Source organism: Protopterus annectens, chromosome 1.part0 (assembly GCF_019279795.1).
Source record: "Protopterus annectens isolate FY-2018-M chromosome 1.part0, PAN1.0, whole genome shotgun sequence".
NCBI lineage: Eukaryota > Metazoa > Chordata > Ceratodontiformes > Protopteridae > Protopterus > Protopterus annectens.
This window is the reverse complement of record NC_056725.1, coordinates 949,347,339-949,365,871: the sequence shown is the minus strand read 5'-3', so window position 1 is coordinate 949,365,871 and position 18,533 is coordinate 949,347,339. Positions and strand designations below refer to the sequence as shown.

Genomic DNA, 18,533 nt, shown 5'->3' with positions numbered 1-18,533 from the left:
GCCAAAGGTCATGGCCAACATAAAGTCCACAGAGAAAAGTTTATACAGAGAACAGCTGACAATAGTACACTTAACTGTTTTCATGGCAGTGTTCCATTTAACACACTTAAGTATGCTTCTGGCACTTCATAACATTTTATAGTTAATCTGTCTTTTATACTACCTGTATTCAATTAATTCAGCATGTGGGCTTATCAATTACTTTGTTAATTCCCAAACATTTCATTTTCTATAACACAGCTTTTTCTTTTGCCATCAAGAAAAATGATGGAATCAAAATACTTTCATATTTTCCTACTTCAGTATGATTTTAATATGACAGATATCTTTCAAACTGCCAGTATCAATTTTCTACTTCATTTTTTTTTCATTTATAAGCAGGCAGTTTGTCAATATTTTACGTGCTTTCAATTCCAGAGACTATTTTAGTTGTAGGAATTTCTTTGCCATCATGTCAAAAAAATCATACTTTAACAAAATTATTTTTCTTCTGATAAAAAGTTTGTAAATCTCTCTGTATGCTAGACACCTATTTGGCTCAGTTCTATACCCAAGTTTCTTCCAATTAAAAGTTACTTGTAATGTCTGGATGCCCCCCCCCCCCCGCCCACTGATTTAAACTGTCACCACTTTCTAAATGATGTTCATATTGATCACTGCTGCCATAGCCTTAGCTATATGGTTTATATCATGCCAAAGATATAACAGCCAGCCAGCTTCCAAAGCTTTAGGGCACATTCCACACAACCAAACTGTCAGACATCTCAAGCTGAGTTGACTAAAAGAAAAGTTTGGGTGCCAAGCCCTTTAGAGCGTTACTACCTCCAAAGACTACATTCCTCCGAGACTTTTGAGGAATGACAGTTTGTACTTTTCCTTTTGCTGGGCAGATAGTTCCCTTTGGAAAAAAAAAAAAACTTCCACTCAATTATTATTATTATTATTACTATTATTTTATTACTAACACTTTTCTGTTCAGGAAAGTTATTTTAAAACTATGAGCTTGTGTTTTAATGGACTATCATGAGACTGTATTGCACTTTTAAACAGTAGTGCTATTTTCTCCTATCAGTTTAAAAGCTGTTTGAAGTATTTAAAAAAACATTTTTTTCTGTGGAGAAATTATGCGTATTTTACTTTTTTGGGCTGGGAAGTGTTCTAAAGTTCTTTTTAATGCATTTTGTGAGAAAAAAGTGACTTTTAAAGACTTTAGATTTTTACTGGATTTCCTGTTTCTTTTCCCTGGGAAAGAGGCATCATTTTTAGCTTGACTATTAAACAGTTAGTCCTAAGGTCAATCCTTCTTCCAGCTACAAAAAGAAAAAGTTAAGCAAACAGCCTTTGCCACCACAGCAGGCTAGCGATTTGCCTCAGCTGCAGGTGGATGACACTGTTGTGACCATTTGCTGTACCTCAGACCACTCTTCTTTTACCCTACAGCCCTCCAGTGTAGCACCTACAGCCACCACGAATCAGGGTTTAGTCATGTGCTCTGCAGCTGTTTAAGTCTCCTCAGTGGGCAAGGGAAAGTTACTCTTGTTAGTTTTGGGAGAGGGAACAAAGAAGGATTCCCTGTTTCGTCAGAATATAGTGCCCATCCCTGGGGAAGTTACTGCTGCCATTTCTTACTACCAATGGCCCCGTTTTTTTCTGTCCTCAAATTTCCTTAGTCATGAGTATTTTACTGGTCTGGTTCAGGGTTTTATTCAGTCTTCTGATCATTCATTGCTTTCTGGTAAAAGAAAAAAAGGATACCTCTTTTCCTGAAGAAATTTAAGATTCTGAATCTGTACAGGAAGATGAAGGGAGAGGTATAGGTTTTATCCGCAGATTCAGAGGAGACTTCAGTTTCTGGTTCTCCCTTTGGGCTCCTCCCTCTTTGAGATTATTTCCAGAATGTGCAAGTGTTTTCATTAGGAGCATATTAAGGTTTCTCAGTCCCTCAGAAACTGTTTTTAGCTTTTAAGAAGGAATTTCCTGGACTTTCATCATTTCCTCCAGTTCTGCCAGCTTTGGATGATGAGTGTGACTCCGCCTGCATTTTTCCTGATAGCCAGCCTGCTGCCCCTAAAAAGGCATACAGAAGGATTAAAGTTCCTCAATCTTTTTTTAATTTTTTACACTCTTTACAAACATGACTCTGCAGCTATAGCTTTAGTTATTCCTACTGCTGCTAAACAGTTACTTAATTCCTAACCTACTCTTTCTGATAAGGATGGGAAGATTATTTATGGGTACAGGAAAACATTGTATGCTCTTGTAACTTTGATTTTCAGAATTTTGAATTGTCTGGCTCACATGTTAATGTTTATTCTGACAAACAAATAATGAGGAATGTTTGGTTTGCAGTTTCTTCTTTTGAGGAAACATCTGCTTTAACTTATTTAATTTCTTCTATTGTGCTAGTCACTGCTCTCTGTATACAGTGTGAGTATCACTCACTTGATTTCCAGGGAAATTACCTCTGGTACTGTTTTGTGGAGGGTTGCCTGGCTGCCTTCTTAGAACCTCCCAAGAGGATGTGAGTAATGAGATTATACTTTCTCTTTTGGACAGATAATTAGTTTTATGTTTCTTTGCTGCAGAGCTGATAAATACATGTGATGGCATTGGTAAGGTATATCATGTAATCTCTAAGATTTTCTGCCCTCCTTTTTCTAAAATTTGAAGGGATTCTCTAACCCCTCATCAAATATTGGTATAACAGCAAGGGGGTTCCAAAAAGAATTCAGGAACTCCCAAAACCAAGGACAGTGCAGCTAGTCAGTTAGACTATCTTAATGACTTTTTTCATCCTTCCCACACTGGCAGTCACTTTTCTCTTCCAGAAAGTCTGAACCTCCATTTTCCTCTTTGTCAGCTGGTAGTTTCAGTTAAATGGTTTCTGAAGATCATTCATCAATGTTATAGATGGCAATAAGAAAATATTCCTCCTTGTCAAAAGGTTATTCCTCACCTACCAGACAGGACTCTTTTATTTCCACGTCTTTATTACATACTGTTCTATGGAGTGAAAAGCCAGTCCCTCCTTCCACGCTGGGAAAGAATTTTGTTCAAGGATGTTTTTAATGCTAAAGAAAGAAGATGCTTAGAGACTAGTTCTGGATCTTTCTTCTTAGACCTGTTTGTGATAAAAACTAAGTTTAATAGCGAATCCATTGATTATCTTGACATTAAGTTGACCAAAGATACAGTGAGGTGTTGAATATGTGAGCTCTATTCTTAGACATAAAGGGGCAACAACACAAGAGATAGATTTAACTGAAGTGATTCTTGATATCATTCTTACTAACAACTTTTTCTTTTTTAATAGAGAATTTTTCCTCCAAAGAATAGGGGTTGCTATGGGTTCACCATGCGGTGCCAGCTTTGCAAACTTAGTCATGGCCTATTGGGAAAAGGAATTTATTTTTAACAACCCCCAGCAGATGACTTATCTTACATATTACACCTGTTTTCTAGCTGATATTTTTATCATCTTTAGGGGTAATGAACAACAAGCTGGCAAATTTGTTAATTACCCGAACCACACTACTAACTTTCTTGAATTTACGTTTAAGTTTAATAACGAATCCATTGATTATCTTGACATTAAGTTGACCAAAGATACAGTGAATGGTAGATTGGTTTCCAATATATTTAGAAAAAGACACTTACTGTAATTCTTTTCTACATTTTACAAGTAGCCACCCTTTTGCACAAAAACGCTCTATCGTCAAAGGGCAGTTAATTAGAGCTGCTAGGATGGTCTCACTCGATAACGATTTCTCTGACAAATGTCAGTTACTTACGGAGATGTTCCAACACCGGGGGTGCCCCACTGAATTGATTACTCTATTAGTTGATGAAGTGAAGACTAAAAGAATCAATGGTGTGATTAAACCTATACACAGGGGGATGAGTATATTGACCAACACATAGAACACCCCCTGTAGTCAAGTTTCACAGAATGTTGTCCAGAGTCCTGGTGCGAGTGTTGACCATTCAAGTCCAAATTATAATTGTAGTTTTATAACAACATACAATAAGGATAGTTTTAAGATAAGATTTATTTTATATAAAAACTGGGAGTTCATCAGTAATGATGTCTTTCTAGTTGAGAAACTAGGCACCTTCCCAAACTTGATTTTCAGAAGAGGTTTTAACCTCAATAATTTATTAGAAAGGAAAAGTGCATTGAACCTTGACAGGAACACAGGTATGAGTACTTGTGGTGCCTGTAGGTACTGTAAATTCATGGACATAGGGAAGACCTTCATAATTAGAGGAAGGAAGTTTAGTCTCCATTCCAAATTTGATTGTAATTCCAAATCAGTGGTATACCTGGCAAAGTGCACAACATGCACTGTGTTCTACATTGGGAAGATGGACCGGCGGTTCTGTGATAGAGTGTATGAACACATTCATGCTATCGAAAAGGAAAAAAACAGTAAATTCCTTAGCGAAACATGTGATATTAAATGAGGGACATAGATTCAAGTTTAAGATAGTTGACCAGATACATCCTGACATTAGAGGGGGTCCGACACTCTTTTATTGGAAGAACGAGAATTAATTTGGCAATTGCGCCTAAATACATTTTTTAACCCTGGGCTCAATGAATCTTGTAACATATCTTACCTACTTAAGCTTAAGAGCTTGGTTAGATAACTAGGATTCCAGGGTTAATACTTATAAGTTAGTATTTAATTAGGACAGGTTAAATAGACTGTCTTGTATTTTTATACACTTGCTAGTTATCTTTATTATATTATATATATATATATATATATATATATATATATATATATATATATATTTTTTTTTTTTTTTAAACAATATATATATTTTTAATAATACATGCATACACCTTTTAATAATATGTTTGTAACAGTTTTTAATTACTTCATAGGTTTGAATTAATTAATAATGTGAGTTCATTGGAAGTCTTGTATCATGAGATAGACCTTAAAATCTTATTTAAAATGAATTGATTATTTTTAAACATGTCTGATGAAGTCACTATATCACAGTGACGAAAAGCGCTTCACAATAAATTAATTTTGCTGTGGACAAGTTTGGATGTTTGGTACACTTGTGTTTGGATCTACTGTTTTCTAATTTATTTAGTTTGTTGAGTGTTTCTGTGATAGTGCCTGACTTCAAAATGATGTCACTTCACAATGTATATCGATATTTAGATCTATATCTATATCTATTTCTACAGCTTTTCACTCAAACTTTCGTCACTGCAAATGAATACCTAAGGATTTTGGGCTCACAGCATCTATGCTTCTCATGATAGTCTTGGCAAGTTTCTACATAAGAAAGCTACAATGCTATCTGAAGTCTCCTTGGTCCCAGCACCAGCATCCCTTGTTTCTTTAAACCCAGTGCTGGGGTTTGTCAATAGAAAATTACTTGGTAGAAACAGTAAATATCCCCAAATTCAGGTCCTCCCCCTTATCCTTCCCTGCTTCAAAATAATCAGCCATCTTCAATGTTCTGGACATAGCTTGGGAAGCAGTTTCATGAAGGATAATACTACAAGGTGTGTGAGACATGTAGGGCAGATGCAAGCACAGAAATATGGAAGAGATACTTGCACTGATAAAGGTAATTCACTCTCTGAATCATCTTTCATTCCCAGAACATCTTCAAGTTATTTCAGAAAATACCACAGTCATGTGGTTCATCTTCAAGCAGAGGGATTCAAGTTGCTCCCCGCTTTGCAAACCAGTCATGTTAGCTTGCAATATAGCTTATAGCTGATCTTAAACATGAGAGTGAAATGATACTACATACTTTAGATGTCCACTGAACACTCAGCTACTATACTGATTGTACTAAAATCTTTCAGATCTTTGGTTCTCATCTTCTTTTCTTAAAAGGGTAAGAGGAAGGGACAAATTGTGTCAATACAGACTATTAATAAATGGTTGTCTAAGGCTGTTACCTTTCCTTATCCTCACCACAACAACATTTTTCCAGGCAGGGTCAAGATCCACTTTATCAGTGCATTGGTTTCACATACAGCTTTTTGGAAAGGATTGGATTCTAGAAGTACTCTAGAAGCTGTAACTTGGTCATCTGTACATACTTTTACAAAGCACTACAAGCTTGATTCCTTCTCTAGGTCTAGATCGGGCTTTACAAGGACCATTATCCAGGCCCATGGCCTCTTCTCCTTCTACATCCCAAATGTAGTAAACACAGATAATCGCTCATATAGCTAAGACTACTGCAGCAGTGATTAAGATGATGAACATAGTATAGTCGTGTAAGTAAACGGATCATAACAGTAGATAATCAAATGATCACTGCTGCAGTAGCCACTCCCTCCCAGCCACCCTCCTGTATTTTTGGTAAACTGTTTACACTAGGGTGTGGTTATTTATTTTTTGTTGTTCCTAGCATTGCCCTTTCAGGTCTCAGCCTCCCTCTTATTGGAATAGTAATAATAATATTAATCATTATTAAAAAATACTAGTACTAATAAAAATAAAGTAAAATAACATATAATAATATATAATAATATATATAATAATATAATGATTAATATATATAATAGAAATATAAAAAATACTAGTAATAATAATAATCCCTCTTATAGGATTGGTCTGCAGGGCCTGGCATCCAAACTTGTCTTTTAGTTAGCTCAGCTTGAGCTGGTTAACAGTTTGGTTGTGTGGAAGGTGCCTTGAAGCTTTGGAAGCTGGATGGCTGCTATATCCTTGGCAGGATATAATTCATATGGTTAAGGCCACTGCAGCAGTGATCATTCAAACATCTAATTTTATGGTAAGTTTACTTACAGAACTGTACTTGTTTTCCAAAGGGTTCTTTTTCTTTTTTGTTTACCTCAGGCAGACTGTTAACTTCATTCACTCTGCATCTGCCTAGTGCTCTATTTCACATTAGCTTCACTGCTCATGACGACTAATGTCTGATATGTTCACTTTTATTCTATAATTAAGGATTCTGATCATGTCCAGGTTTGTGTTTCTTTTTATTTTATCTCCAGATTAAATTGACACATAGTGACTCAAGAAGCTTGTGTATTCTGGAACTGACAAGACAAGCAGGTTGAGTTTTGCCACTGTGGGTCAGGGACTGTCTCGTCAGCATCATGATTTCAGCTTATTTTATTATGTCTTAACTGTAACCATGAATGCGTAGAACTGGGAAGGGTTTGGAGAATACCTCCTTTTTCATATATGGGATAATGCAACTCACAAGAATACATCAAGAAGTGACATACAGGAGAAATGCTGGAAAATATGTAGTTTCTCCAAGGCAGCGAACCAGTCCATTCATGCTGTATCCCATGGATAAATTATCTATGTATCAGGAGTTTTTGATTCATAACCTATTTATCTTGACATATTACATTTTACTATAATATAGATAATATAGCCAAGAAAGTAACTAACAGCTAAAAGCTAGAGTTGTGTGAGATCCTCTCCATAACAGTAGGCAGATCTTTACGAAAAGGTTACTGTAACAGTAAATAGTAACATTTCAATTTAGTCAACAGATTAGTTGCTTTGGCCTGGCCCTTTCATCTGCTGTAGTTTTTATCTTTGCTAACACTAATTATTGTCTCCCACCATTGAGGTTACTATCATAAATCATAGGAGGCTGCCATACCCACAGCACGGAGAGATACACTCTTCAGTTCTGTGAAGTTAATACCTGTACAAGGAGACAGATAGTTGCAGTGCCTTGAAGTGTTCTAACAATGTAACCAAGTAAAGTAACATAATCTTAACTGGCTATGTCAATGTATCAAGCAGGGCTAACTCTCTCTAGAATGTGTAAAAATCTGTTAACCAGTTTACTGTGTAATTTAATTTAATCCTGCCTTGCGCTCAGGATTAACTGTAACCTGTGGAAATTGTTTAACTTGCTTACTTATGTAATCCCTGTAAATAGTCTGTTTGTAATATGTAATGCTGGTATTATGTAATGCTGTATCTCCTTACCCTTGGAGCTTTTCTCCCCGGGCCTCCGCTGAAAATGGACATGCATCCAGTCGGACTATCCCGGTCAACAAATGTAAAATAAATAAAAAAATAATAATAATAATCTAATCTAATCCAAAACAACCCAAATTAGAAACTATATACAGTCCCCTATACAGAAGGGGTGGAGTAGCTTTACTATTATAGTAATCTCTGCTTGAAGATCTCCTGGTATGGTATATATCTCCCATAGCTGGGCCATTTTACTTTGGGTATGTTCACTGTAATAGTGAATTATAGTGTCTAAGTAACACATCAACCATTAAGAGGTACTACTGGGAGTGGACAATTACATAATCCCCTGCAGTACAGACATTGCAAACTCTGTCCCACCAATAGATTGAAATTCAAGTTAGTGATACTTTTTGAAATTTAGGACAGTAATCCATATTGCTGCCCATATAAAGTCTTAAACTATGCTGTGTATGTAACAGCTGCCCTTGCAAACGGAACTCTAACAAGGCCTTAGATTGTTTTGTGGCACTTGTCATAAAAAGGGTAATGCAAACGGGCAGCTGTTTATAAAAAAAACATTAATTTGATAATTAGCAGGACTTTGCCTTTCTTTAAAGACACAAACAGTTGATCAGTTTTTCTCACAGATTGAATACCTGCTGTTTAGTATTCTCAACAGTTGGCAGAAAACCAGGCACTACAACAGATGTTCTACATACTGATAGTTAAGAAAAAATAAACAGAAATTGAACTGCCTGACTCAAGAAGCTATCTAAAACCAGCTTTGGTATGAAAAAGAGGTTAATCATTAGTGAACTATTTTCACTCTGGAATTCTCTACTAGGAGAGTTGCTTGTTAATACCTGTAACTTATAAATTATTCTACCTGAACTGAGTGGACTAATGTCTCAGGAAACAGACTTTTAAGTTCCTAGTTTTCATGCCAGATAAAAAGGCATTACAAATAGCTTTATTCCATAATGCAATATGGTCCAGGTAATCAGAATCTATCTCTACAGGCAAATGTCTACTTGCTATTCAGACTTGTTTTCAGAGTCCACAAGGCCCCCCAAAGGGTTTTAAAGCCTCTAAATGATCATCAGCAAATGGCTGAGGAAGATGGCTGGCTGCTTTGGCATGTACTTTTACTCAGTAGTAAGTCCCTAGAAGGCACTAGTGCACATTCTAATCAGGCATTGGCTATCTCATGGATAAAGTGGGGCCATATCCATAATGTGGGTATTGTACACTTGATAAGTATACTTCTCTGTCTGTCTGATTTTTAACTTATTTTATTGGTGACAGATAAACAAGCCTGACTACTATTGTCCACTTTTAGCCATAGCCTTTTTGAAGTAAAAGTTTAAAATATTAAGACATTTAAGAACAGATGTTAAAATAACAGAACTTGCATAGCTGCCATAGCTATGCTTTTACAAAATTCAGTCTAACTGTACCAGTCAGAGATTTTAGTTTCCTCAAATACAGTAGCTTGGTTGAAGTCCATAGCATAGCTAAAGTTATTCACACTTACTTTTGTTTTTTGTAAATTTGCTTGAGCATTTACATTTGTATCTGTATGAGGAATTACTTAGGGCTTCCATAAAAGATTATAAAGTAGATGGAATTCAGTGCGTTTTGAGATATGATTCTATATAGATGGGCTTAACAAAGAGAGAGACCTGCTATCAGAGCAGATAGTCATTCTAGGGGTGACCAGGGCCTGTTGAAGCATTGTGGCAGCCCCCAACAAGTCTCAAGTTGTGAGCTCCCTGGACACTTCCAGCCTAAGTATCATCCTGTCACTGCCACCTTTCCTAAGTAACCTTTTAGTCATTCTGCTGAACTACTACACTCAGATTGAACTGTAGCTACAACGCTGTACAATTTCACAGGCCTGTGTATCACACCATGCTGGCCCATCTCATAGAGGGATATTGACAGTGACTGACATTAGTTGCAATGCTGATAGACTACAACAACACTATGTACAGATCTGGCCAGTGGTGAAATGGTGCCCTAGGCAAAGGCTCCATGGCATTCCTCACTGCCTACTGTTTTATCACCACATTCATCCTCTAGTGGTCTTCTCTATTTTCTCCTCATCTCTGCTCTCCACTGCATGCAAATTATTTTTTTTCTTCTTTTCCTTACATTTTACCTTACTCTTTAGATTTTCTTAAGAAACCATGGCTTTGTATATGCTCTGAAGTGCATTTTAAAGTTTTTCTTTTTATAACCTTTGTCATTCAATGATGCAGTGAATAAAAAATATGATTATCCAAACAAATTCAGTGCTGCTGTTCAACTTTTCTTTGTATCCTTTCAAAACACCAGGCCAAGATAACACAATAATAACAGAGTAGGAACTATCTCAATTAAGTGTGGGCTCTGGGGGCCTGGATATTGGGTTACAGATGCTATGAGATGCATTTTAGAGCATTACCTGGCCTTTTGATTCAGTGGTGGCCTGAACAAAAAAGACAGAAGTTGTACTCAAGGCTTAATGTTCAACGCTGACAAAATAGTAGTACACAATAAACTAACAAGACAAATGCTTGGGAGGATACATAAATCCAATCTGGGAATTCCGCCTGCCTCCATATTTTCCCATGAAAAGAAGTCACTCTCTATCCACCCCCTGGTGTTAGATGGGATGAAAACAGTGGTTCAAATAGCTACAGTCATATATTTCAAGTTATTGCAGATATATATATATATATATATATATATATATATATATACATATACATAGAATAACTCCTCACTTTTCACCTCTAACCTCCTAAAGGCAGCCACTTGCATGCATGCCTGCTGTGGAATTCTGAGGAAATTAAACAAACAATGATCACAGTAATGTATTCCAACTTTTTGCTCCTATACAGTAAACGACCCCTGCATAAGCTACTGTACCCTTCTTTGCACACCTTTGAGGTCTGTGGGAAAAATAAAAGTAACAATGACTACACTGTCCTCAGCCTCATTGCAAGCTATATTGACCTCATGTGCATACCTCTGAAGTTTGATTGTGATGAAAATTAATGAAGCAATGACCACACCAACCCTAGCCCCTAACACAAGCTACAACAACCTTCTGTACATAATGCCAAGTATGAATAGTTTTAGAATGAGTACTGTTGAGGGCAGAGGCCACCTCAAAGTCGATGTCAAAATCTGTTTATGAGCGTGTGGTGTTGAGTGCACCAGCCCCCTAGAAGCTCTAAAGGTTTGAATGTTTTGTGATGTATTTTTTACCTTATTTTTGCAAGATAATTACTTAACTGCATTTTTAGTACTACTCTTATGAGATATGCATGTGCTTACCATTAATGTGTGTGTGTGTGTGTGTGTGTGTGTGTGTGTGTGTGTGTGTGTGTGTGTGTGTGTGTGTGTGTCTGCAGATAAAATTAGAGATATTTTTCGCACACACACACAGACACACACAAACATTTGCCTTCACAGAAACTGGGGATATGCCAATACACACATTGCATGATGTTTCTGAGGTGCTGTAGGAAAACATATCACATGGATAGACACACCTAGCTGAGACTCCCCTGAAACATATCACATGGATAGACACACCTAGCTGGGACTCCCCTGCCACCCACACACACACACACACACACACACACACACACACACACACACACACACACACACACAAACACACACACATACACACACACTAATGCATAATAATAGGATAATAATAATGAGTAATGCATACTTGTCACTGTCCCTGATTACTTCTCATATTTTACCCTGTCCCTTTTAAAATTTGGATTTGCTGATAAATCTCTCCGTCTTACTGTCACAGAGGGCTATCGCTTTGTTGCACACACTGTGCACAATCTAGCCAATGAATGACTACAGCCATAAGATAATACTGATGGTAATGCCTACTTACTCACTATTAAAGGGAACTGCAGTAGACTGTTCCTCTTGCTGACATCCCTCCTGCTTGCTCTTCAAATACTGAATGAAGGATAAGGAAGAGGGCAACAATTTTGCTAATTTCATACAATCACTGCATGCAAAATATATCAAAGTTATGATACTATGTATTTTAGGACAGAGTAAGAACTAAAACTCTTCATTTCATGATGTTTCAGTGATGTCATTTCCGGTTTAATATTTTGTGTAATGTGATTTTGTGTAATGTAATTATCAGATAGGTACTTTTGTCTCATGGGAATAGTAGGCCTGTGCTTTTCACTTTTATTTCTATCATGTGTACTATCTTATGAATTATTTAAGGATGATGACAGAAAATGAGGGTAGTACACTCAGATAATAAGGAAGATCTAGGTTTTATGGTCTGTCTCCCTGCATGCTACATTACGGTTATTAAGACAGGTAAGCCTACAAACATAGGTGAATTTTAATGCTGGTGTCTTAGTTGTATGTTTCATGTCCAGCCCAGCCTGGCTTTCCAACTAAGAGATTACATAACATATACTGCTCCAGAATTGCACTCTATCTTAAAGTCTCTTTCATGACTGAATGAATGTATATTAAATACACAGAGACCTGCAAGCAAGGTACACCTTGTTAAGAACTGCACCGCAGCTGTCTGCTTGTACACACTGTGATTCTGAGCAAGTCATTTAATGAATCAAGTATTCCCATGTCATACCTGAAAAGAGGCATTCCAGAGCATTTTCTGAAAAATCAACATAAAAAGCAAAAGACCATCAAGGCTTTTCTACTGCTGAACATCCTAGATTAACAATCTTGGTATCATTTTATTAACAAATCTGAGCCCTTTCTAATTATGCCTATTATAAGCTGGTAAGTCATTGAGTTAAAAAGTTAGATCCAAGAAAGATCTTAATGCCATAAAGAGTTATGAGTGTTAACTGGAAGTATACAAAAATGTGCTATATGCTTTAATGAGTTCATTACTTGATAACAGCAACTAAAAAAGAAGTTATGTACTCACCATAATGTTCCATCTGTATTGTCTGTCTTCATTTGTCCTTGACAGATGGGTTCTTGTTCTGATACCAGAACCAACTCAGCCATTACAACACCTTGCACTAGCCAAAAACTCTCCAGCTTCACCTCTACCCAGAATCCCTCTCTCTTAATTACCTCAGATCGAGTTTGCAGAAAGTATAGAAACATATAAATCATATATACATTTATATATTTATATATATATATATTATATGTATGGGTCTTCTGCAAATTAATAAACACTTACTTTACCGAATCCTATTTCTTCTAATCCACTTCTTTGAATCTCATTACATCGAACTCCTGGAACTATGAAAAGGAAACCCTGCAAAAGGAACCACTTGACCACCATGGTAAACTTTGCCCTTCCTCCACTGTAGTGCGATCTCAGAGTTGGTATATTTAGTTTGGGGGGGGTTGTTTTTCTGCTTGTCATTTTGTCCTGGTGGTTGAGTGGTTCCTTTCCCAGGTTTCCTTTTTGTAGTTCCAGGATGAGATTCGCAGAAGTGGATTTACTGTAATGAGATTCGATAAAGCAAGTGTTCAATAATTTGGTGTAAATCCATAGTGTATTTATGTGTGTGTGTGTGTGTGTGTGTGTGTGTGTGTGTGTGTGTATGTATATATATATATATATATATATATATATATATATATATATATATATGTATATATATGTATATATATATATATATATATATAGATATATATATATATGTATATATATGTATATATATATATATATATATATATATATATATATATATAAAATATATGCACAATACACACATATAGAAACTATGCAAGATGGAAGCCTTATCTACTTTGCTTGAATAATCATAAAAATTGAAGGATATATAATCTACTCCACCAAAAAAAGTCAAGGATAAATGAAGATAGACAACACAGATGGAACATTATGGTGCATATATAACTTCTTTATCTGATGTTGTCAATCTTTATTTTATCCTTGATAGATGGGACAGAGTCCCCAGCTAAGTCAAATCTTGGGTGGATTCACGGAAGAATATTCCTGAGCACCATTGAGCCAAAGGATGCTCTTTCCCAGAGATCAAGTCAAGTTTGTAATGAGTATAAAAGTATGGGGAGAAGTCCAAGCAGCTGCTACACATATATCATCCATAGAAGCTGTAGCTTGGAAGACTGCTGAAGTGGCTACAGACCTTGTAGAATGTGCTTTGATGAGCTTAGGCAAGGTTAATTTATTCTTATCATAAATGAATCAAATGCAATCTTTCAACTAGTTAGAGAGAGTAATCTTGCTGACTGGTTTACCCAACTTTGTACTGGAAAAAGAAACAAACAGTTGACTTGATTGTCTTATGTCTTTTATTCTGTGAAGGTAGATACTAATTGTCTATGGGGGAGGTTGGCATAATGGTTAAGGTGTTTACCTTATAGACACAAGGTGCAGGGTTTGATTCTCACATGGGGTAATTAGCTAGGCTTAAAATGGCCCACAAGTGCAGTTAGCCTAGTACTAATCTATGAACCTATGACATCTAATAAATACAAGGCATATTCCCCTGCATTAGAATGATTTGGGAAGAAAACTGGTAAATTAATTGACTGATTAATGTTAGCCTCTGATACTACCTTGGATAGGAGGTGTTTGTTTGTAAAGAGACACTATCCTTATGGAAAATTAGATAAGGAGGTTCAGACGATAATGCCTAGATCTCTGAAATAAGACCTTTCATCTCTGATATAAATCGACAAGACTTCATCAGATACAATATAACAGAGAAATCAGGATTTAAAAACCTTCTGAATGTCACATGACCAAATTGCACCAAAAAAAATTAAAGGAAACATGCTCACTTTTAAAGTCAAGTACTTTCAGATTCTAAAACCATTTTAAACACTGCAAGCTATTCCGGTTAATAAAAAAGGACTAAAACACTTTTCAAAATGTATAAGGTGAATATGAACTATTAAATAAATGTTGAAAAATACATAGTGATCAACATTGGTTGGCTTTGAGTGTAAGTAAATAAGAAATGGAAATAACCACATTCAAGCCTGGTGGACTAGTAATTGCCAAGTTAAGTTTTAAATCCTGGTTTCTCTGTTACATTGTATCTGATGAAGTCTTGTGGATTTATATCTCAGACAAAAGCACTTATGATTTCTTTTATTAAACAGTGAATTATTCGCAAAGCCTGGCTCATCAACAGTGAGTGATGTGTACTTCACCCAAAGTGCAACAGTTTGTTTTCACTTAGTGGGATTTACATTTGTCTTTGGTTGTCCTTGAAAAGCTATACTTACCCTGAATCATCTTCAAACAGGAATATCCTATTAAGTGCGATCATTACTTCGTTAGTACTCTACAATATTCACTTTCATTTTATAGGCAAACATTTTTCTCAGCATGTAAGAGACTGTGTTCAGCTACAAGTTGTTAATGTTCGGTATGCTCCTTGTAGCTTGCTGTTCCAGGAATGTATATGTTTTGCAGAAAATGCTATGTACATTATGTGTGGTGGAGATAAATTAATTAAACAGTATCAAATGTTATATTTAATTTTGTCACCACATGGCTTCACTAGATAATCAAACAGCACTTAATACAGAGAGTCCTTACCAAATGATTGATTTGTATATACAAAATGGCTCAGTGAAGGCTTTCTGGTTTCAAACAAGCATGCTCTTAATTTCAGGGATGTACCTGAGTTTTACTTCATAGTTTTGTTCTGCCCTTTGTAACTATATAGATTTGTTGCAAAATATGATTAAAATCAGTAGTGAGTAACACTAATTACATGTACAGACTTTTCATTCTTTAGACAATGCGCAGTAAATCAGTCATTAGAAAGGATAGAAGTGCTGTGGTAGTGCTGTGTCTAGGTCTGAAGCCGTGTTGAGTAGGAGTTAGAAGGTTATGCCTAGTAAGATATTGCATGTGCACAAGCAGGTCATACAATATCTTACTAGGCATAACCTTCTAACTCCTACTCAACACAGCTTCAGACCTAGACGCAGCACTACCACAGCACTTCTATCCTTTCTCCACACAGTCTCTCTTGCCAGGGACAACCACAAGCTAGTTTCTTGCCTATTTCTGGATATGTCCAAAGCATTTGATACTGTATCTAGCCTTCTCCTCTTAAACAAATTACAAGAACTAACTTTCTCCCCCAAGCTGTTTCATGGTTCTCTAGCTACCTTTCCAATCAAACCCAATCTGTCAAATGGCAGTCTGCACTCTCACCACCTCTACTGGTCAAAATGGGAGTTCCCCAAGGCTCTATTTAGGGCCTTTACTCTTCAATATTTTCACTAACAATCTCTACTCTGCCTCCCCCATGACTTATCTACTTCAATATGCTGATGACTCTAACATCACTACAACTACATTCTGTCACCCAAACTGCCTTTATCTCAATAGAATCCTGGCTTACTGACAATCAACTCATACTCAATCCAAAAAAAAAAAAAACAAAACTGCTACTGTTTCTCCCAAAAAATCTGTCCTATATCAAATCTACATTCTCCATACTGTGTCTTAATTACACTTCCATACAAGTAGAATCCTGTACCAAACTCTTAGGAATAACCATAGCTGACCAATTGAAGTTTGACATACATATCAATAACTGTATCAAAAAGGCCCATCAAAAACTAGGACTACTGTACAGATCAAAGAAATCTCTTTCCTCTGATGCCAGGTTTACGCTCGCTCAATCATACCTCCTACCCAGTCTTATGTATGGCTCCCAGATCCTTACTAATCTTGACTTTACCCTTCTGACCAAGGTTGAAACCTCCTATAATAAAACAGCACGTTTTGCAGCAAACCAAAGCTATAAATCCCATCACTGCATCTCATTAAAACAAGTGGACTGGTTAGAACTACCTCACCATCTTGAACTCTCTCAACGCTCCATTATTCACTCTATCCTTTACTTGCCTTCTTTCTGCCCAACACTTGCTCCACTAGTTTCTTATTACTCTCCCTCCAGACAACTTAGAAGCTCTAATCAAAACTTACTCCAAATTTATAAACCCAAAACTAAAACTGGATGTAAACTGTATAGCTATCACCCATCCATGTCCTGGAATAAACTACCTCAAGAAGTACGGTCCCTTACTAACACAAATGTATTCAAATCAGCATTAAAAGACCACCTCAGAAATCATTGGTACTGCCACTGTACTCAGCCACCATAAAATATATACATATTTTCCCTCTTCACTTCTACCATACTATTCCACTGTACATCCCTTCAGTCCCTTACTCCATAAAGCCTTTATTCTAAACTACTGTTTAATCAAATTGTATTGTAAAGACTGTAAGTAGTCAACTTTTTCTGTTGTGATTGTACTGTAAAGACTGTTTTAGAGTTCTTAATTTAATTTTTTTTTTCATTGCTTACACTATTTGTTAGAATAAGCTGTGGCATATTAATACTTGACTGTTGTATTTTTATCTTATTTTTACTTGTATTAAATGGAGCTTTTCACCCCGGGTCACTGCTGAAAAAGGGCACCTGCCCAGCCAGTCTAACCCGGTCAACAAATGTAAAATAAATAAATAAATAAAATAAATATATTTGAGCAGTGAACAATGCCAATAAAGGATCCTTGATTTGGGGAATTTGATTTTTGGGTGAAGAGGATAAAAGTAATGTATCCAAAGGAAACCAGTTCTGATATAAGCATACTTACAAACTTGTTACTTCCAAGATAGAAGAGCAGGTTGTCAGGCACAGCAGTCTTCACATTCAGAATGATCTTGTTTAAGCGTCCCTTCTTGATTTCTGGTTTGTAGGTGCGAATGCAGTCACCACCAGATGATACAGAGACTTTGATCTAAAATAAATAAATAAAATTCCAGGTATTATCAACATGAATATTTTTTCAGCTTGACAGAAAAGACACAAGTAGGGGTCATCCCCTAGTAGGAGATGTCATGGTTATGGAACAGTTTTCAACTATGGTCTATGCTTAACTCTTCTTAGGTAAACATCATCATTATCACTGTTTGCAAAATAACAAGCCTCTCTGAAGCAGGGTGCATAATGTTTTTGCAGAGGTCAGAGTTCACTTGTGTAGTGTACACTCTCAGGCAACTTGCTGATGCTCTCCACTGATAAAACTCAGGGTACACCTTGATGCATGTATCCCCATCCTGCCTGAGTGCAGCATTTGTCTGCCATCTTAAATGCATTAGGGATCTGCTGGGGCCACCTTTGCACCATAAGATGCTGAAATCCCCTCACATCCCACACACACACCTACCCAGGAAAGGAAAATTACTTTTAATACTAAGTTCACTATCATTTCTGTTGGCCTCCTGGCTTTCTGGCATCAGAGGGCCATTCCCAAGCCGATTTTGCGGGTGATACAAACAGAAATATTGGCTTCAGCGCTGTTGGCATATTAAAATAATTATTTTTATGGATTCTAAAGGTCACACCCTCCAATTCAAGTATCTGTTTTGTGTTATCTGCGTACATTTTGTTGCAACATGTATTCAAAACAATACTATGATAGGCAGCAAAAAATAAAGGTTATTCTAATATTTTTTAGTGAAGTTTGCCAATTAGTTTAGACTATAACAACTCACATTACAGAAGTGTTGGTATG

At 36.4% G+C, this 18,533-nt stretch overlaps 1 protein-coding gene across 13 annotated transcripts in view; it reads right to left on the bottom strand.

The window, feature by feature from the left end:
- The window catches only part of LAMA2 (laminin subunit alpha 2), a 4,753,606-nt gene that overhangs the window by 837,542 nt on the left and 3,897,531 nt on the right, over nucleotides 1-18,533 (bottom strand). For all 13 annotated transcript variants that reach the window (XM_044064325.1, XM_044064371.1, XM_044064344.1 and 10 more), the window contains one exon: nucleotides 17,613-17,756. In XM_044064325.1, coding sequence (XP_043920260.1) covers nucleotides 17,613-17,756 — 144 coding nt within the window. The remainder of the gene's footprint in view (nucleotides 1-17,612; nucleotides 17,757-18,533) is intronic.